The 21,155-nt window shown below is 45.3% G+C and overlaps 2 protein-coding genes across 2 annotated transcripts; both read left to right on the forward strand.

Annotated features, from left to right (window-relative positions):
- Positions 1 to 3,678: 3,678 nt before the first annotated feature.
- On the forward strand, positions 3,679 to 4,589 carry LOC135395809 (uncharacterized). Its single transcript, XM_064626898.1, has 4 exons — positions 3,679 to 4,046; positions 4,133 to 4,339; positions 4,422 to 4,514; positions 4,574 to 4,589. Exons 1-4 carry the CDS (start codon positions 3,679 to 3,681, stop codon positions 4,587 to 4,589), a joined length of 684 nt encoding a protein of 227 aa, XP_064482968.1.
- LOC135395976 (uncharacterized) lies at positions 4,548 to 5,808 on the forward strand. The gene is made up of 3 exons (XM_064627055.1): positions 4,548 to 4,875; positions 4,958 to 5,133; positions 5,291 to 5,808. Exons 1-3 carry the CDS (start codon positions 4,591 to 4,593, stop codon positions 5,769 to 5,771), a joined length of 942 nt encoding a protein of 313 aa, XP_064483125.1. The 5' UTR covers positions 4,548 to 4,590; the 3' UTR covers positions 5,772 to 5,808.
- The last annotated feature ends 15,347 nt before the right edge of the window (positions 5,809 to 21,155 follow it).

Genomic DNA, 21,155 nt, shown 5'->3' on the forward strand with positions numbered 1-21,155 from the left:
GCACCGTGATGACGCGTTCTTAACGCTAGCAACATATGCCATAATTCTTCATGATACAGATAACCATACACAAGTCGTTTATTATTGTTCCAGCCTCAGAACATCAGTTCTCTCATGTTCAAAAAAAGCTACTCTCGTAATCAACACCCCTTCCCGCAGGACTAAAATAAACATGAAACGTTTCCCAAAAAAAATAATAATAAAGAAAAAATAAACAGTATGAGTTGTCCTGGTATGAATTGTCCAGGTATGAGTGGTCCTGGTGTGAGTTGCCTTGGTAGGAGTCGTCTTGATATGAGTTGTCCTGGTATAAGTTGTCTTGGTATGAGTTGGGTGTGGTATGAGTTGTCTCGGTATGAGTTGGGTGTGGTATGAGTTGACCTGGTATGAGTTGTCTCGGAATGAGCTGGACTAGAGCCGATACACGATACACTTCGCACATCGCCTGACGATTTGGTTTGTAGAAGAACAAAATGGAGATGTTACACCCGAGCCACACGGAACTGGCTACTCCAGGACGCCCCTGCTTTCAGACACACACACAGGGGAAGCTTTCGTTTTTCGTGTAGCATACTACTCCTTAATGCATCGCACACTATCCCTTGCGTACGCGAAGGCAATGGCGTACGATGTACTAAAACACACTATTGTTTTGTAAAAATCACCGGTTTATTGCTGTCTCTACACGACATCTCTTGAAGCTTCGTTTCTTTTTGCGATGTCACGATGACACAATGCGATCAGGAGCGTGACTATGAGTCTATCTCTCTTACCCCTATTGAAAAATACTTCAGAAAATCTCATAGAAACATAGCATTCCTTCAGAATTTCTTACAGAAGCGTCTTCGTCTCGCAGAATTTCCTACAAAGGATGCAGATTCGTATACATATCCTCACAGGCACACCAACGTGAAAATATCCTGTGGGATAATTCACGGTCTAGCCTTGTGATTTCTATGAGAAAACAGCGTGATTCAGAAACAGCGTTTATTCCAACTGCCAGCAAGTTAGTTAGTCTGCTTTGAAACGATGAAGCGCATGGACGCAGCTACGCATCTCAAGCAAATATCGCCTGGAATTCAGGATTTTCGTCGCTTTTGAGGTATATAGCACGTGTGTGTGTGGTATATAATCGTCCGTACTATGCATTCTCGTTCTTTATGCGTCTTTACCCCTGTTCGCACGTATTCTGTGGATCGGAAGGTAGAATGCAGTGAGATGGTTATAACAACTCTGCTTTGGGCAAACGGTATGTTACATATTTCTATGCCTATCTCTCACGCACACACATGTTGTTTCAACCGTGCTTTTTAAAATGCTGTTTCTTCTAGGTTAAACTCGGAAGAAGCGGCAGCCAGCGCGAATTAATGTTGAATTCCAATGGCAGATTCGGAGCGCCTCCGGAGCAAGTTTTCAACCGCAGATTCAGTTCAAATTCAGAAGGCAGATTCAACCGGAACTCTATGTGACGTGTCACTTGGCGCTTGTGTTTCCTATTTCCTGCCTCTGCTTTGCCAACATGGCCGCTTCGCAACGCGTCTTCGCCATGACCAGTCTTTCGCGTTGTACGTTGGCGATTTTGTTTCATGAACGGAGCGATAAGTCAGACATTACAATAGCAACGTTAGGAGATTAGAAGGACCTTGATGTTGCAAAACATGGCGTTATAATGGAACATGAGTACCTTCTTCTTCTTCCTCCGTCTCTGGCCGTCATCCACCAAGGGAGATTGGCCAGGGCTAAACTCCAAGTTGGGCGAAAGTGTTCCAGTCGCAGATTCGGATGACTTGTTCTAGGCCAGATCAAGCCGCTCCATTGCAGAGTCTGCCACTTGCTCCGACTCTGCCATTGGAATTCAACATAACGCATTCGATCCGAGTTCGTGGTCGTAACCCTTTCTGGTCTCGAGAAAGTTGGATGATGCTTTTACGCAAGAAGGCCTACGCGTTCCCAATGTGCGAAACATAAACTTGTCATAAACTTGTCAAGAAATTTCTTGGTCGTCGCATTGGGCATTTCAAGTACGTGCACAATGCGTTGGGTCATGCCTTTCTGAACTTATTGGCTGGGCCATAAATGTTCTGCAACATTCCTTACAGTGACGACATGCGACTTACTCTCAATACTTCTCAGCAAGTAAGTATGGGATCCTTGAATTATCGTACGTGGCAGTGCAGCTTTTAAACAGAGTTGTACGTAACGCGTTACAAGTAACGCGTTACTTGGTAACGAGTTACTTTTTCTGGTAACGAAGTAACGACTTAGATACTTTTAAAAAAACGTAACGAGTAACGTACTTTTTCGTTACAAAAATTGGTAACTCAGGTAACTCAAGTTACTCGTTACTTTTAAAATTTTCGCCTGATATGAAGTCCTCACTTGAATAACCCTTCTGAAGACTTCTTTCTTTCATTCATGAACACGCACATTCAGCCAACGTAAATAGACAGGGGATTCCGGAACATACATTGCTTTCTTCATGTTAAGAATGGGAGGCTTTTCAGTTTTTTGCACAATACCACAGAGGTCAGGACATGACCTGAATGAGGTGCTGGCAGGGATTATCTTCTCTTGCGTCACTGAGCACGGTGCTGTTGCGCTTTCGACTCTGTCGGAAAAGAAGGCACACGAGAGATCTGTTCCGAAGACGACTTTATTGTCCGATTAGGAGGTGCGATAGGAGGTGCCTTCTTGAAAATGGACCCAGGGTTTTTCCGTGCGCTGTTCCCGTTTCATTTTAACCTCGTCGAATAGAACAACTCTTCAGATCCGAAACGTTCTCGTCAGCAACATGACCTGCCTTGCAACAGCGTCACCGTGGCCTTCGTTGGACCAAATTTTCACGTTCCACGAGGCAAAAAGCAACGGCAATATAGTGTTTTTGTGCTTGCTTTGTAGACCGAAGACGAAATGTATAAGCACATCCAAGTCATCTTACTCCAACTTGAAAAAGCACGTAATGGTAAGCTTCATTTGATATTTTTGTTCAGCATGCATGCAGAGCGTTGACTGTATACTGCGTTGATTAGTTCTTAATGATAAAACATCGTTTTAACGTAAGTAGGCTAGAGTAATCGAGGCGAATCCGTAAAAAGGTATATCTCGTATAGTTGACGGAAGTTTTCGCAATTTCCTGTGTTTTCACTTGCTCACTTACGAGCTATTTACGATTTCCGAGCTATCAAAAACGCCATCGCTCTAGACCTCGTCTAAGACATGAAGGCTATACATTTCAAAGTCAACGAGCCGAAGACGAAATTGAAGTTCAATCATGTTAAGTTTGGTAGAAGTATTACAAACGACCATACGTGTATATGCACTTGATCCAATCTTATATACACTGGTGGTGCCGCTGGCTATATCAGAGCTGTATGTCCGCCTTCGAGGTGTCATGTTGCTCGGTGCACGGTAGGAATGCGATTAATTTTCACCACCTGGGGTTGTATTAATTGCACGTGTAGCCCGGTAGCTCAGTGGTAAGGTGTTGCATATTCCCGGCATTCGTGAATAGTTTTCGCTACAGTCACTATATATAGTGACTGTAGTTTTCGCCTTACTGTAACGGGACGCGGCTATAAATAAACCCGCTAAGAAGCATTTGTGCTCTCTCCACACAACAATACGGGAGCTCGGTTACTCACGAAGTTTCATATTTTACAGAGCATGCACGCATCGAAGATGAGTGTATTTGACGCAGCAGTAAATAAAAAGAGAAATGCAAGTGCCGAACCTAAGGACGAATCTCCACTCAAACAGCTGCGCATCGACGAACCTGGTATGGGCCAGCGGAAGATATGTCAAGACAAGATGAACGACCTTGTTGTGGACTTTGTAGTGAATGGAGCGCATACGTTCTCTGTAGTCCAGGAACCATCTTTTGTAAAAATGTTACAATATCTCGCGCCTACGCAGAAGGTTTTGACGAGAAGAATGCTCGTTAAAAAAATTGACGAGAAGTTTCTGGAGATGAAGTGTCGTCTACAAGACACCTTCCAGCACCTGAACTACGTAACTGTTACTGCAGATTGCTGGTCCTCCCACCACAGGTATAGACTCGCCTACAGCATATTGTTTCGTAGTGCACTTGTGTTTCGTTTGGATGATTTTCTAATACGTACTCTATCTATTCTAGGCACTTTCTTGGAGTTACCGCTCTTTGGCTTGAACCAGACAGTCTGGACAGAAAGATTGCGACCTTGGCATGCCGTCGAATGGTCGGCAGCGTCACTTATGACAAACTCGCACTAGAGATGAGCAACATTTTTGAGGAGTATGGCATCCAAGGCAAGGTGACTAAGGTCATCACTGACAACGGGTCCAACTTTATCAAAGCATTCCAGTAAGTTTCTTATCCCATACGCTCGTTCATTGACATCACCACTATGGACACCCATTTCGTTTTTTTTTTTGTTTTTTTTCAGATGTTATGGAGGCAATGCTGAAGAAGCTGCAGATGAGCCCGACACATACCACAGAGACCTGTCCTCGCTTTTAGACGGGGAAGATTCCATGGTGTGCCTACCACCGCACCACCGTTGTGCCGCGCACACTTTAAACCTTATCGCAACCACAGATGCTGCACGAGCTAATATGGATCCCGAGTACTCCAAAGCGTCAACAAGTGTCTTCAAGAAATGTTCGGCAATTTGGAATAAGCAAGGACAGTCTGTACGTGCAGCCGATATTGTTAAAAGCTACTGTGGTATCTACTTAACACGACCTGTGGCGACGCGGTGGAACTCTTATCACGAAGCGCTCGAGTGTATTCTTCGATTAGTCAACGAGGGTAAAGACATCAATGGACTGTGCCGAGCCTTGAACGTCCCAGTGTTCCAACGAGGCGATGACTTCAAATTTATTGAAGAATACTGCACAGTAAGTACTCTCTCACAAGTATTTTATTCGTTGCATAGCAATTTCTCACGCCCCGAAATAAGCCGTGTACGTATCCCATTAGGTGATGAGCCCACTGTGTGCTGCACTGGATATTCTCCAGGGGGACAAGTACATATTCCTCGGATATCTCCTTCCGACCATAACAGTATTGATAAGAAGACTAGAATACGAGGGCATGAAGGGGCTCAAATTCTGCAGGCCTTTGGTGACTGCGGTCCTTGATGGGATTCAGAAAAGGTACCTAAGTATATAATGCTGCAATGCAGCCCATTTTGGAAATGATGAACTGTCAAGAAAGGCAGTGCCGCGTTAAACGGATTGTGACGGCTCCCTGCAGGGTATACGCAACACTTCTGATATTAATGTATTAACCGCCGACCGTATATTCTCGCAGGTTTGGCCATCTGATGGAGGACAAAGAGCTCCTCCTCGCTGCAGCCGTCCTTCCCCGTTTTAAACTCTCGTGGTTGAAGGACGTGACTCAGCACGCGGCTGTCATGGATATGCTAAGAAGGGAGATCGCAAATAATTCTGCAGCGAAACCCCGCCACACCCCCGTCGTAGTCACGAGACCTCGTGCTGACGATTTTTTTGCGTTCGGCGACGCAGTAAGTGCCTCAGAATCCACAGCATGTACGGAAGACGACGAGCTCACGGAGTACCTGCGGATTCCTGAGGATTACGACATTTCGAAGATGAAAACTGATTTTCCTCGTGTACAGGGGCTCTTCCTGCGAGTAAATACCGCGGTGCCCTCAAGCGCATCAGTTGAACGGCTGTTCAGCACAGCGGCAGATGTGTTCACAAGAAAGCGCACAAAGCTCACGGATGTCAACTTTGAAAAACAATTGCTACTAAAATGCAACGCAACCTGATACAATGCAGAAAATAAAATGTGCGTGTTTTTATGTAGTCTGATTTCGAGCCGTCACTGTAACGGAAAAGTAACGTGAACGTAACTCGCTACTTCCAAGTAACGGGAACGAGTTACTTTTAGTTCCTCAGTAACGGGTAACGTATTTAGTTACTTTTTTTGTCATGTAACGAGTAACGATAATCAGTTACATTTTTTCGGTAACGTGTACAAGTCTGCTTTTAAAGGATGTTTCTTGCAGGGTGGCCCATTACACTTTCTCACAGGCTTTCTTGCGGGTCTCGGGGCCTGTAAGAAATCCTGTGAGAAAGCCTCAGAGGCCACCCTGTAAGAAGCCCTGTAAGAAAGCTGCATTGCCACTGCCTGTAAGAAATCCTCCCTGGAATCCTACAGGATCCATGTAAGAAACTCTGAGAGAAATTTTGTAAGATTTAGTCTCATAACCTCATAGGAATTCCTTCAGCAGTCTGAGAGGTTTCTTTTGTAAGATTTTCTGAAGTATTTTTCAATAGGGACATTCCTCGAACACCAATCTTATCGATCGGAAAGTGTCTCCTGATCAATAGGTTCCCAAACAGCACAATGTCTTATCAATGTATGTTAGTTTCAAGAGTCTCTTAAAGACCTTCCACCTATCCGCCCGCCCCTACTGCACTCGACTTTCAGTACATTGTGTTGCTTGGGTTCAGGAAACAATAAACCGCCACCGCAAGTCTGAAATTTTTTTCTTGGAAGCATGTCGTATAGGGCCTGCTTTCGGTACAGTGGATGATCCATCTGTATGGACACTTCAGATATGGTATAAAAACCTTGGTAGTTTCGCACTCTGCAGTCGGACTCGTCAACGGGGTAGGTCAGGTTCTCCGTATGAGAGTCACAATGGTCGTTAGCCTGTGAGAGCCTGTGTTAGCCTAAGAGTTAATGGTCGTTAATACAGGGGCCGTTGGAACAGGCAGTTCGCGTAACGAACGTCCAGCATCGTGTACATTCCGTTTTTCCTGAAAAATTCCTTACAAACGGAGACATTCCTTGGGCGAAATGTCGTATATATGCGATTGAAACTTTCAGTTCAGCTTCAAGTCGACTTTCCTAACGCGAAAGCTACGTAAATTTAACTACTGCAGTGACCACCTTAGACGTCTAATTTCGGAGTGACCGACTTCCAGATAAATATCTGTCAAAAGAAGCTGGGTGATTTGTTCAATAATATGCTGCGCGTAATTTCGAATCACGATATTCGAACTATAAGTACTCGAGGGTTAAGCTGGGTTTCAAACGTCTAGGAAACTGATTTGATTCTACCAAACCGTGTTTGTTCCAGGTTACCGGTGATGTTGAAGTTTGCGGTGACTCTAAGCGCTTTGGCGGCCGTCGCCTGGTCACGTGCCGTCGTTCCCGATGGCCTCCATCCGACATCGGATGAGATGATCGATTTCATCAACAACCTCAACACGACTTGGAGGGTAAGTCAGCAAGGCCGGCATCGCACGAGACTTACAATCAGACTCATACACGTCGCTGACCAGCTAACGACGCAGTGAGGCAGGGCAGCCGTCAATGAGGACACGTGACACATCACGCTCGTCTCGTTTTGTCTTTTTGTTTCGAGTACTGATTCTTCGATCGAGGTTGATTCAGAACACGAAATAGCTTTTGTTCTTCTTTTTTTTTTTACATCCGTAGTGAAGCTTTAAGGGCCCTGTTACTTCTGTCCGACGTTCGTTTTCAGATCGCTTATAACAATATGAACTCACTGTCGATGTTGAGAAAGAATGATGATGATCATGATTTGGATTTTTGGCATATCAACAATAGTTGAGAAAGAATACGTAGCATATGTTCTGTTGTGCCTACTCGTTTGTTTCACTTTGTATCGTATAGGCTGGTCGCAACTTCGACAAGTCCATCAGTCTGGAATATCTCCGAGGTCTTATGGGCGTCCACCCGATGTCGCTCATGCACAGTCTGCCGGCTATCGAGCACGACGTCGACCCGGATGCTCTTCCCGATAGCAGAGGAGGCACAGTAAGCGGGTTTCGCCGCCGCGAAAATAGTGTCGCCGCTGGCATTTCCCGCCAAATTCCGGCTATTTACTTTTCATTGGCTCCGGTCCCCCACGTGACCTTTCTCGATCATGATTGGCTGAGGCTTATTTAACCGGTGGATTCGTCCGCATTCGTTTCTCCGAGGCGCCGACCCGTCTGACCGTTGTGTAGCTGGCGTCTATGTAGGATGACGGTGATTCGTTTCGTGGATTTCGAAGATGTTCGAGCCATGGACGAACGCCTGAATGAAAGGTAAGCAGACAAACGTATGATGCACGTCAGTGATCAGACGTTTAATACTGTCGCCTAACTGTGTACATGGAGGTACGCCTTGTCCCGTATTACATCACTTTCTGCCGGTTAACAGTCATGATATCGTTGATGATTCTGCGTGGCGTTACTTGTTGCGTTTTGTTCCGCTATTTGAATATCTCTGACGCTTAATACACTGGTGTGCATGTAAAGGAAAACAGCGTGTATCGCGTACGCAGGGCTCTTCGAATTTTGTCATTAGTCGACATTAGGCGCGTAACGATTGCATGTCTTACATAGCGTATACAGAATATTAACGTTGCCTGTGCTCGGGTTTACCATATCATTAAGAGGTTCATTTTATTTTTATTTTATTTTTTTCATTCGGACACCGACAGGTGTTCATGGCCCTGTGATCCGCGAACATGTGGCCCCTGTCACCTGAAGATTCTACAATTGTGCTGGGATGAAGTGGATGGCTTCTGCGACTCATCACGTGCTATATATGTGTATAGTAATATCTAATTTCTCCAAACCGAAAATAACAAAGACGGTTAAGAGCATCAGCTGTTTACTATATACATTAAAAACAAGAAAGAAAAACAAGAAAGAGTTCTCCAAACCGAATAGGTTCCCTTAAGGATTGTATAATATGATAGTCACGCTTTCTGTTGCTCGGCACTATTTATTCTTTATTTATTTTGTAATAATCGTGTAGATTTACTTGCATTCAAATGTTGCTTCTTGTTTATATGTTTACCGTGTCAATAAATTTGTACATGTGAATTCCTTCGTCTTCTGGATTTTCGTTTTCTGCTTCCCGATAATATTAGCAGACGGTCTGGCCGGCCTGGCGAGGCGCTCGGAACAGGGTGGGGGTGGGGGAGAGAATTCGAGTGAGAGGGTATGGAGAGGGCACGCAGCGCGCATGCGCAGTTCGATCAGCCAGCGCGCGCTTTTTGGCGCCGTTTTCCGGCTATTTTGTCGTGATTCGTTACGGATGATCACGTGGTCAAGAGGGGCGGTGGTTATCGTGGCGAAACTGTGGAAGCTACAGCTGCATCCACTGCCGATAGCTTCGACGCCCGCCAGAAATGGAGTCACTGTCATTCCATCGGAGTCATCAGGGACGAAGGTTCATGTGCATCTGGCTGGGTACGTCACACGCATTTTTTTTTTCTTTTCTTGATAAACAAAGAGAAACTACGGAATTGTTTCTTCTTTTTCACGAGTTGTTCTATATCATTTACCGTATATTCACTCGAGAGACATCCTCATGGAATATTCTAGTGGAAGAAAAGGCAAAAACGCTGCTTAGAGAGCCGAACTTCCGGCCCGTGCATTCACGCGGCGTTGAGCATACACACGGTGCGGAATATTGGGAGTGGAGTAATGCACATTTAGCAGACGCCACCGTCAGCGTGTTTTCCTGTCGTCTGCTACGGAATATCCTGTGGCTATGTACCAGGGTATTCCCAACGGTTAGCAGTGTACATGAAGACACGACGTTGAGCACTCGCGCTCACGTGACAGTAGAAAGTTATGGCGCATCTTCTTCTTCTGGTGGAATGTCGCCCGTATGAATCCATGGTTACGGAATGGTGTCTGATGAGAGTTTCTTTCTCGCTCAAAGGCGTTCGGTGCAGTGGAAGTCATGTCGGACCGTGTCTGCATTCACAGCCAAGGGAAGATCCAAGTGAACATTTCAGCAGAAGATCTGTTGGGCTGCTGCGCTCTGTGCGGCTATGGGTAGGTCGCCAGAGATTTGCTCGCCCTTTTTCTGACCTGTAGGTGGCGCACCTAAAATCCAACCTGGTGGCCGTATCCATGTTGTCGCTTGGTTTCCCTCTTCAGATTTCTGAACTGTGCAATGTTGAATCTCGATGCGTTGAAGGCGAACCAGTCTTAAGCTCTGCCCGTACCCCCAGCAACACCGTATGTCCTCTGCATGTACGACTAATGTCCTAACGAATTTGTACAACCGATGGATATCCCTCAGATATATGTCAATCTGACGTACGAGTCCGTTAGGATTACTTCTGGGATGGGGATGTCAGAGACATGCAAGCAGACCACAGCTGTGCTGCAGTACGGGTAAGATCTTCCAAGTGTGTAGCGCGTGTACGAATGTAGTTTAGAATTTTCAGGGTACTGTTGCGACACCCGTCATGCTGCCCGTTGCTGAAGTCATGGGTACGTCTCTGGGTGCCAGGATTTAAAACCGTCAAGTCAGCAAAAACTAAAGCAGTGATATGAGAAGTAATGAACTACACGCAGAAATTAAACAAAATATCTATAAATTTGTCCTTGGAGAGCGGAACGACGGGAGCGAGGTTTGGTCTCCCGCCTGCTTCGACCGCTATTTTACCGTCAACCACACCCGTAACAATTCTAAGATACTTAAACGAGCGTCATTACTAGAAACCAAGGTATAGCAGGAAGGAACACCACAGTTAACGCTATCATGAACTCCTTCATCTATAAGTCATTAAAGGTGATGAAAGTAACTGCAAACTATCTTCAATTAAAAATACCAGTGCAGCAGGTGATGGCGAAAACAAGGGAAGATACACAGAGACGACGACGACGAGTCGCCTGCTGCAATGGGTTTTTAATGGACCTTTCCGTGTATTCACACGAGCGACATGTCAGTGGAATATTCTAGTGGAAGCAAAAGCAAAAAAACTTCTTACGGCGCAGAAGTTCCCCGTGTCTTGTGTTGAGCCAATGCCTCCTATATTTAAAGATGCCTGTCACGTCGGCTGCTCTTTGCCATGCCCAGCCCTTTCCTGTTGCTCTCCTCCATTTGACAGAGTTCTCCGCTCGTGGCGCTGCTTTCCGACACATGACAGCGCGTCGTCGCAGCGGCCGTACTCGCAACATTTTCCACAGTTTTCCACTGGTAGAAGTGAAAATAAGTTGCTATACAAAAAAGTAAACAATATTTGACCTTCAACATTGCATTTCCTTGTGTTTTACCTTACTTGGGCACTGTTCTGCGGTACAGTCGTAGGAAACTCAATAGCAGACGACAGAAAAGAAACCCGTAACGGTGTTGTTCGACGCTACTTTCATTTGTGGCTTATCGTCTCTTTTAGCGTCGTGTGAAAGATAAGACGTGGTGGAATTTCTGCTCTTTTGTCGTCTTCAATATTCTTCCATTAATTTGGAGATATCCTGTATGTTACGGAGCACACGGCAGTGGCGCGAAAAGTGAAACTCTGATGCTAGCCCAACGCAATGTGTTTTGTTCACGAAGAATCCTTCGTATATGCCTGGTTCGATAGACATTGGTCAACATGCGTTACTGCTGCGTGCCGATATGCACGTCAAGTGCTAGAAAGGAAGAGCCTGGTGTTTCGTTTCACGAAATTCCTGCCGACCTAGAGTTGCGCCAGCAGTGGATAAAGGCGATCTCACGCAGAGACTGGGAGCCTAATGCTACATCAAACTATTCCGTTGTCTGCAGCAAGCACTTTGCCACTTCAGACTTCAAGGACAACACCAAAACACGTCAACTCAAAAAGGGAGCAGTTCCCAGCGTGTTCGAGGGATACCCCTCATACATGAAGCCCGCGCCTACTAATGTACGTCGGGATCCAAGCAGTCGCAAGCGTCCGCAGCTGCGTTGCGAAAAAGACGATGCTCCAAACAAAAGGCGAAAGAAAATTTCAGACACAGGCGACACGCAATCCGTCCGTGGCACTATGGAGTGTACTGACCCTTCAGCTGCCGAGGCGCATTCACAGCTAAGCGCCGCAGCCACTTGTGTCGGTCTACTCTTGGGTCAAACTGCAGACGAAGAACCAATCACGCTAGATACTGTAGCGGGTGACGACAACAACGCTATCTTCGATGAAGCGCCAGCCAGAGTGCCAGCATTAGCGAAGCGAGCATATGCTACGCAGACGGGTGGCACCAGGTCGTCTGCTACTGAATTTGTGAACCGCAGGAAGTGGAGAGCAAAAGAGAAGGCTCTGCGGTTGCAGGTCAAAAGAATGAAAGAAACAATTGACCAACAAGACAAGGAGTTTCGCCAGCTCAAAGATGACTGTAGTAGTTTCCTGCATGTTGTCGCCGATGCTGAGCAGAACAACGCAAAAGCTCCATTTATACACGATCAGGTGACTAACTACAAGAGAAAAAAACCAGCGTGGTCGGAAATCACGCTGAGGCATTGCGTTATCCTCAGGAATCTGTCAACTAAGGCGTATGAGTATATTCGCGCTGAACGCCTTCTGCGCCTCCCTTGCAGGAACACCTTGCAAAAGTATATAGGGACGTCCACTGGTGAAGTCGGTTTCACGTCTCTCGTGCGCTGTAGGCTAGAAACTGAGCTTCAAGGTCTAACTGCGCCTCAATCAAGGGCTTGCAGTATGGTCGTCGATGAAATGCGGATAAAACAAAAGTTGCAATACCAAAAACAGCGTGATGCTTTCATTGGCGACGTCGACATGAGCACCGATTTAAAGCACCTGGTGTCAACTGGCAACAACGACAACTTGGCAAATTCGTTGCTTTGCTTCCTCCTCTGTGGCTTGGCTAATCGCTTCAAAATTCCTGTGGGATATTTTTTTACAAAGGGCTGCACAGGAGTACAGCTTGCTGAGACAATAATACACGTAATAAAAAAGACGGAAGAGCTGGGGTTTGAGGTCATCAGGCTGGTGACAGATAACCACAAAACAAATGTTGCTGCTATGGAAGCACTTTGCAAAGGAAAAGTAGCAACGTCAGCCGCTCATCCAGTGGACCCTTGCCGGCGTCTTTTTCTTTCTTTTGACCAATGTCATGTGATCAAGAACGTACGGTCACAGTTTCTCGCAAAGGACATGGGTGGCGACAGAGAAATCTCATCGACTTCTTTGAAGGAGCTCTACAAAATGCAACAAGGTTCTACTGTAAAGCCCATAAGATTTCTCACACGAAAACACCTATATCCATCAAACATTGAGAAAATGAGTGTCAGACATGCTGTGCAACTTTTTTCTCCACCTGTCACTGCCGCCTTGCAGTACATGCAAGACCAAGCTGGCCACACATGCGACACGCGATTTGCGTTGGTTGGCCCAACTGTGGAGTTTATGACCATGATGTACAAGTGGTTTTCAGCTATGGATGTTAGCAACACGCAGCAACACATCCACAAAAACGACCCTGATAGCCGCCACTTCAGTGACGTTGAGGATCCGCGACTGGAGTGGCTGGAAACCACGTTTCTCGACTATGTCGCAAGAATCAAAAATGAAAGTCGCCCCGAGAACTTCATCAGCAAAGAGACGTACCACGCCCTGGTAATGACAACAATCTCGAATGTCCAGTGCATCCGTTTCCTGCTAAACGAAAAGAAGTTCATCTTCGTGTTAACACGAAAGTTTTCCAGCGACCCGATCGAGGCGTTGTTTGGGCTTCTCAGAAGAGCGGCAGGCTGTAATGATGCACTGGACGTAAAAAGCGTGCTTTGTGGACTCGAAAAAATGTTAAAAACAGGTGTTGTGTCTTCGTCAATGCAAAGCAATGTAAACTCGTCGTCGTCATTCTGCAGTGCCGCAGCAATATCGAATAAGAACTTCAATAAGGACAGCCGCCCCAATGAGGATTTTTTCCCGCCGGAAGCGCAACAAGAACTTCAACAATTCTGCACAGCGCGAAAGCAGTGGTTGCCCAACCCTGAAGTCGCAAGCATTGCTTTGGTTGGAGGATACTTGGCTCGAGTGGTAACAGAAAAACTAAGCTGCCAGAACTGCATTGCACTTGTCCAAAAACCGAAGGGTTATGCACCTGTAGACGGGCTCATTGCTCATCAGGATCGGGGGGGCCTCATGTATCCAACCAAAGAACTGGTTTCGGTGCTGATCGGCCTGAAAAGGTTTCTTGATATTGTGCTATGCCACAGAAAGAACATTGCCAATCCACTCAGAACGAGTGTAGAACATGCTGTTCGTACACTAATGGATATCCCAATCCTAGTTTGTGAAAACGAAGGACGAGACCATAGAAAAACATTCCTGGAACTTCTGTGCAAAAAGTTTATCAAGCCACTACTCAACAACCATGCGATGGACATAACTGATAAGAACTCTGTTGTAAAGATGTTCGGAAGGAAACCCCTATCGCGGAAAGTGTTAAAGTTGTAGAACATTGAGTTTTTATGTTGGTACTGCGTGTTGGCCATGGTAAACGTTTCCTTTCATAAATATATGCACTCATAGCTAATTTCATGTTTTTCTTGTTTTGAATTTTGTAACAAATAAATTTCAGAACCCAGTGTGTTCTAGAACACTGTAAATGTGTTGTTTTCGCGTTTTCCCGTCCAAGAAAGCACAAGGAATACACGCGAAAGGAGATATGGCTGTCTAGAAGTAGTGTCAGAACGTGGCGCCACGCCACGTAAGAAAGGAGAAACAAAGCGTCCTCCACAGTCCCATTGTGAAGCGTGCGACGTGACAGGCATCTTTAAATATAGGAGGCGTTGGTTGAGCATTCACACGGCGGTAGAATTTTGAGAGTGGCGATATTGCCACCTAGCGGACGATACGTGAGCAGACGACAAGCGAGCAGACGACACTCCAAACGCTTCAAGCGCTGTGAATGACACAACCACTGTTGGCGAAATAATGAACAGTACGAAAAGGAAACTGCTATGTCTTGCGCTACTTATTGATGATCTAGATGAAAACGATAGCTCAAAGAAAAAGAAAACGTGGACAAGGGACTGGTTGTACCCCAAACACAGGGGGATACAACAACAACTTATCCCCGAGCTAGAGCTGACCGATCCAAATGCATATCGCTGCGTGTTACGTATGGACACCGCTTCGTTTGAAGAGCTGTTACGTATTGTACGGCCAGATCTCCAGAAGCAGGACACAGTCATGCGAAGCGCAATTTCACCGTACGACAAACTTAGTGTAACACTAAGATATCTCGCTACAGGTACTATATCTGCTTTGTCTATTCTGACTAGCGTACCATTCGCCAACGAAAGTGGCAAACAATAAGACAATGTTTTGTGTGGTCAATTCACATTATCAAAAAATGCGCTTACTGCGAATGTCACGGCAAACGAAAAGGGGTCCGCATCCAAGTACTAAAGCGGAACTCTTTAATTGGGAGGGGGGTGATGCAGATTACACATCAGATGAGCCATCCATTCATGGCAGTGCTTGTTTTATAGCATACAGCACTGTTCCCTATACTCTCTTATTGTAACGACGGTATACAGCCCCATTAAAAAATAAAGAATATTTGGAAGTGCATGCAGCTACAGCTTCACGCAAAAGTACAAAACAAAGTTTATTTATTCAGCGTAGAAGGATGCCCACCAATATCACAACATATCACATTGCAACAGTACTTACAATGAACACGAGGTGCTCCATTTCTCCCGACAGGAGACAGCCAAAAGTCACTGAGCTTTCAGGCAAGAATGGGTCACAGCACTACTAACAACATGATATGGTGTACATGTACTGCAATCTGCAAACACCTCTCTGGTCTTATAGAACTGCCAAACACGGAAGCAGCATGGAAGCAGAAATATCAGGACTTCAGCATGAATTGGCAGTTTCCCAACTGTATAGGAGCAATGGACGGTAAACATGTAAAGATTGTTAAGCCAAAGAAGTCTGGTTCAGTGTTTTTCAATTATAAGAAGACACACAGCATTGTACTGTTTGCAGTCGTAGATGCCAGGTACAAGTTCATGTATGTCGATGCAAGTGCCCCAGGCTCTTCAAGTGATGGTGGTATCTGGTCTCGTACACCTCTACAAACTCTGTTGACAACTGGTAAGCTAGGGCTACCAAAATCAATACAGCTACCAAACAGCTTATTGCTAGTACCACCAGTGTTTCTTGGTGACAACGCTTTCCCTCTCAGTGAGAACATAATGAAGCCTTACCCTGGAAGTCATGGAAGTGAAATCTAACTCGCAGTTACTGATTTACTTAAAAAAAAAAGAACTTAGTTACGGTAACAAGTTACTTGTAACGAGTTACCTCAAACTCTGCATTAAGTTCTTGTAATGCAACTGTAATAATGTCCCCACCCCATCAAATTTTTAGCAGCAATCCCCGTGCTTGAGATACTTGATAAACCACTGATTACTGCATACAATGTCCAATGTAGCACATTCAATGTTTGTTGTGACATTTTTACTCAGTTGAATAATCAATGCACGCAAATAAATGACACCAAGAAATTGTGCACTGCTCTGCTTTATTGACGTGGCCCCAAGAGAGGGTTGCTAAGAACAATAACACAAGCAACACAAATGTTGAAAACAGACCAAAATCAAGGAGACATATTCACAACAAATATATTACACCGGCTCACATAACACAATAAAAGCGAAAATATAAGGACGCCCGTATAGGCGTCGAAATGTCCTTATATTTCTGCGTTTATTTTGTTATGTGAACCGGTGTAATATATTTGTTGTGAACGCAAATGTATTTTTGAATGATACCTGGGCATCAAGATTGGTGGTTCATGTCTTGTGTACTTTATTGCTCGGACAGGAATGTGTGCAACCTGCGTTGACTGTTTTATGCAGTAGCAAGAAAACACAAAGCATATGTTTATGCATGTATATTTAGCTGCCTATCTTACCATACCCTTGACACCGCTGGGCCTATTCTAGGCACTTACCTTGCAGGAACAAATATCGGTCATACGAAACATATCTCCCCCCCCCCCCCACATGCGTACTTACAACCAATGTGTTTGGATATATATATATATATATACAGAGAGAGAGAGGGTGAGCTAAAAGGATTATCAAACGGCCACGAAGTTTTACAGAAGTTCAAAAAAAGACGTGGAAACAGATTTTAGGGAAGTTACAAACACTAGTTTATTACATAGGGAGACGTTAAAAAGGGCAAGGGGTTCGACGTTTCGACAGTGGCACTGTCTTTGTCAGGACAACGCTACGCATCTTTTGTCCTGACGAAGACAGTGGCACTGTCGAAACTTCGACCCCTTGCCCTTATTAACGTCTCCCTATGTAATAAACTAGTGTTTGTAACTTCCCTAAAATCTGTTTCCACGTCTTTTTTGAACTTCTATATATATATAGATATATACATGCTAGCGCAGCAAAGCACCTGTGGCTATGAGCAGTGTACAGAAATGGACAGATTGGGAACAGCAGGAAGGATTGGGGGGGGGCAAGGGGGTTGGTATGGGCGTCCTGAGCGACGTGACTCAATGTACTATGAAGATTTAGTGTATGTGAAAGATGGTAAAGGATGCAAAATATTCCACACAAAATGGGAATGCGTGGTGGTCACTGTGTCCACTAAGTCAAATTTAAGCTACTGGAGAGTTTGGACTAGATGTCTGTACAAAACAATGTTTGCTGAAGCACTCACACACTTAGGTACCGAAGAATGACGAAGAAAAATATGGCACATTGCATCGTGAGGACAGTAGGTGGCCCTGAAAAGAAGGAAAAAGGATGCAAGAACTGTCAGCAGTAAATAAGCTTAATCTGCAAATGACCTACACTTTATATCAAAGCACTCGATGTTGCCTAGATTCTATGACATATTTTTACTATCATGCAGAATAGAAATTGCAGTCTGTTCCTTCAAACACGAGTCTCATGGTTGAAAAAGTAGATAATGTAGCAAATGATTTGTCGTCATGTCGTCAAGTGGCATGTATGGCTGGCTCATAATAATTTTGGTAACTTTCCTTCATCATGCAATGTTTACACACCTTTTCTGCACTATGGCTGACCTGGAATGCATCACGTTAACATTTGTTTTGTCCTGTTAATTCATTAACGCAGCTTAGAACCTGTACCTTAAGTTATGTGCTTCACATAATGTTCATAATACTTTAATGAATTTTGTGCAGCAAGTTCCATGACTAATGTCGATTACGCGTCGTATGTTACATGGATGTTGCTGGAAAGGGGGCCTTCTGCTATGTTTCTTTCACAATAAATAATAACAACAACAACATTTAGCTGTCACAGGAAAAGCCCTTGCATGTGAAGACCATTACTACAGGAATACCTCAGGTGAGCAGCCACTTTATGATTCGTCACTGGACATCAACTGTTCGAACTGGCTGACAGACTCCAGCACCTTAAGCTGGAATGCGGAGTAGCAGGAAGAGGGAAGTCGCCTCATTTTGCACTCAACAAGCTTGCCGAAAGCTTCACACTCATCAGCAGGCTTTGAAAGTGCGTCCGCTATTTTGGAAAGGGCAGCTAGCCTGTCAGATGGAGTGTTATGTTGTGCCCTCTGTTGCGAATGCCTACGGCGGCCTGATATTGTGGGCGCTGCTGCAGTGCTCGCTGTTGGTGTTTGCTGCACATCTGGTTCTATCTCTGTGTGATAGCTGTCCCTGCTGGGTGAGTGCTCTGGCGATGCATTTGCAATTGATAGAAGAATTTCGCTGGCATTTGTTGTACAGGACTCGACCTGGAATTTTCGGGAAAAAGCGTAGGTGCTTATCGTATTTACTTTCTTACGTCGCCCTCCATCGGAGATCAACATTGAAGAATCACGTGAAAATTAAGGTGGGCACAAATGCAGGTGAGCACAGACATATAAAACGAAAGTATAGGAAGAACGTACGATACGAAGCATTGTACTCAGAGGACTTACGCGATGGAGTCCCATCCCCAAGACTGAGTTGTCTTGCACTGCAGGACATCTTGTGTCGAGGAACGTAAGAGCAGAGAAGAATCTCCACTTCCCAATATACTTTGGAGGCTGGCCGCTTTCTATGACAAGTCTTCTCCGTTTTTCATCTTGGTATTGCTTCTTCTTGATGGTGAACACTTTCTTTAGGATATGTAAAAGAACGCAACCACGTATTGTCAACCATTTACGACTTCCTCGGTGTAATACTAGCGAGCAAAATTAAACGGTAAAACAGATAATTGACGCCCTCAGGACCACCAAAAATCGTATGACCAAGCAATATACTTATCTGCAGTGATGTTGCCGCCGTGGTTTGCCTGTAGCTGGGTAGCCAGGGTTCGCCAGATTTCATTTTTCAGTGCCACGTTCCTATAGTCTGGATGATCCAGCTTCCACAGACAGGGATAAGCTTCGATCACCGCGAGCAGATCAAAACAAACTGCGTCGTTGATCCCACCGTCTTGCGACGCCATCTTTTTCTGTCGTCTGCCACCACTTCCAAGGAGGAACATCTTGTAGCGGCGCAGCAGCATATTCCCCAAGGTTACCAGTACACGAGGAGACATGACGTTGGAGGCTCGCGCTCGCGCAACAACAGAAAGCTGTGACGTGTTTCGCATCTTCTCGTGGAGTACGCGGACAAATGTCGCTCGTGTGAATACACGGTTTGTCACATACGCGTCGTATCGTAGCGGCTCTGCAGCAAACCACGCTCGGAGCGCGTCAACACAAATCGAGGTTGGTAGCACAAAGGTCCAAAACTGGTCCGGAGTGGGACCGACGATTTCGCGCCGTTCGTACGGTCTCCCCCACTGGTCTCCACTTCTCTCTTCCCCATACTGAGCCATCTAATGAGGACGGAGATAACCCTCTCCGGCGCCTCAGGGTCAAACGCATAATTTGTTGTAAAAAAGGTTAATTGATTTTAGTATCTACTTGGTATGTCTAACCCACCCGAGTTTTATCTTTGTTTAAGCTTCCGTCCCGGGTGCAAAGGCGGGTTCCCTGCTACCGCCTGGGAGTACTGGAAAACTATAGGTCTCGTGACTGGCGGTCTCTATGGCACTCAATTCCTCCCTGCGAACACTTTGGCAGGGGCAAGCGTCCACCTTGTACGGAAGGCGTCCAAGCTCCGAGTTGCCAAAAGAAATGCCGCGATGGGTACCAGAAGACCTACAAAGATGACAAACATTATGGTATGCTTCACAGCACAAACGAGGAATTGATGGGCTAAAAGAGAGAAAGCGACGCGAATCGCACTAGGCGCAGTTGTCTAGCCTCTGTCATTACCGTTGGTCATCGTAAGCACTTGACCGCGCACTGGCGAAGACATATGCCGTAATGGCGGATGCGTTCTGGTAATTCCACAGGGTGTCGTCAGTCCAATCCCCAGGCTAAATAATTCGCCAACCGGTGCACAAGTCGAAGAACTTTATTTCTTACAAGTATTTGTCCGGTACCGCCTACAATCTGCGCACAGTGTAAATGAGTTGGTGCCGCTCATTATTTAAATAAAAATTCAAAAGAGTTTCGTGAAAAAAACGTAACTTCTAAGGCAGGACTCCGTCGGCATTAAAACAGGTACTAACCCTTATGTGACCTTCAGTGGACGCCTCTGACACCTAAACCGAAACCAATTAGAACCTGCAACAAACCACCCGCTTCGGTGGCGATTTTTCTCTAAAAGGTGTCGTCCACTGAAGGTCCCAATAGGGGTAGTACCCATTTTAATGCCGACGGCGTCTTGCTTTAGAAGTTACGTTTTTTCACGAAACTCCTTTGAATTTTTATTTAAATAACGAGCGGCACCAACTCATTTACACGGAGTGCAGGTTGAAGACAGCATCGAACAGGTACTTGTAAAAAGAAATTTCTTCGATTGGTGCACCTGTCTGCAAATTATTTACCCCGGGGATTTAACTGAAACACCCGGTATACATCGATCCGTCCTAACAGCATACTGTGACTCTACCGTACTTCAATCGTTCATGACTCATGACAATGAGAGAATAGGGAGTTTTAGTGCGCCGTACGCAACGGCCTTTGCGTGTGTAAGGGATAGCATTAGTGATTAGCATTAGCGATTATAGCATTACCTAGAGATAGCGCAAACCCTAAAGAGAGCTTCGCGCAGTGCGCTGAACTTCAGGAGGACTTCATTGAATGCCCAAACGAAAGAGTATGCAGGAAAATTATAAATCACAAAACGTCCCATCTACACTGTTAAAATAGAAATTCGCCACATAGCACGCTCCTAGCCAGCCACCATACCGAATGATATTATTCTGTGTCATGATTGGTTTCAAACAGGGGGAGGAATCTATCTGGGACAAGCATAATATGCCCCAGATAGGCACAGCCTGCCATTTTCAGCAAACAAGGTCACAAAATGATATCATTCGGAATGACGGTTGGCTAAGAGCG

Source organism: Ornithodoros turicata, chromosome 5, assembly GCF_037126465.1.
Source record: "Ornithodoros turicata isolate Travis chromosome 5, ASM3712646v1, whole genome shotgun sequence".
Taxonomy (NCBI): Eukaryota; Metazoa; Arthropoda; class Arachnida; order Ixodida; family Argasidae; genus Ornithodoros; species Ornithodoros turicata.

Coding starts and splice junctions, on each gene's coding strand:
- LOC135395809 (XM_064626898.1), top strand. CDS start 3,679: ATGAGTGTATTTGACGCAGCAGTAAATAAAAAGAGAAATGCAAGTGCC. Junction 4,047..4,132: donor TGCTGGTCCTCCCACCACAG/GTATAGACTCGC, acceptor TATCTATTCTAG/GCACTTTCTTGGAGTTACCG. Junction 4,340..4,421: donor AACTTTATCAAAGCATTCCA/GTAAGTTTCTTA, acceptor GTTTTTTTTCAG/ATGTTATGGAGGCAATGCTG.
- LOC135395976 (XM_064627055.1), top strand. CDS start 4,591: ATGGATCCCGAGTACTCCAAAGCGTCAACAAGTGTCTTCAAGAAATGT. Junction 4,876..4,957: donor TTATTGAAGAATACTGCACA/GTAAGTACTCTC, acceptor GTATCCCATTAG/GTGATGAGCCCACTGTGTGC. Junction 5,134..5,290: donor CTTGATGGGATTCAGAAAAG/GTACCTAAGTAT, acceptor ATATTCTCGCAG/GTTTGGCCATCTGATGGAGG.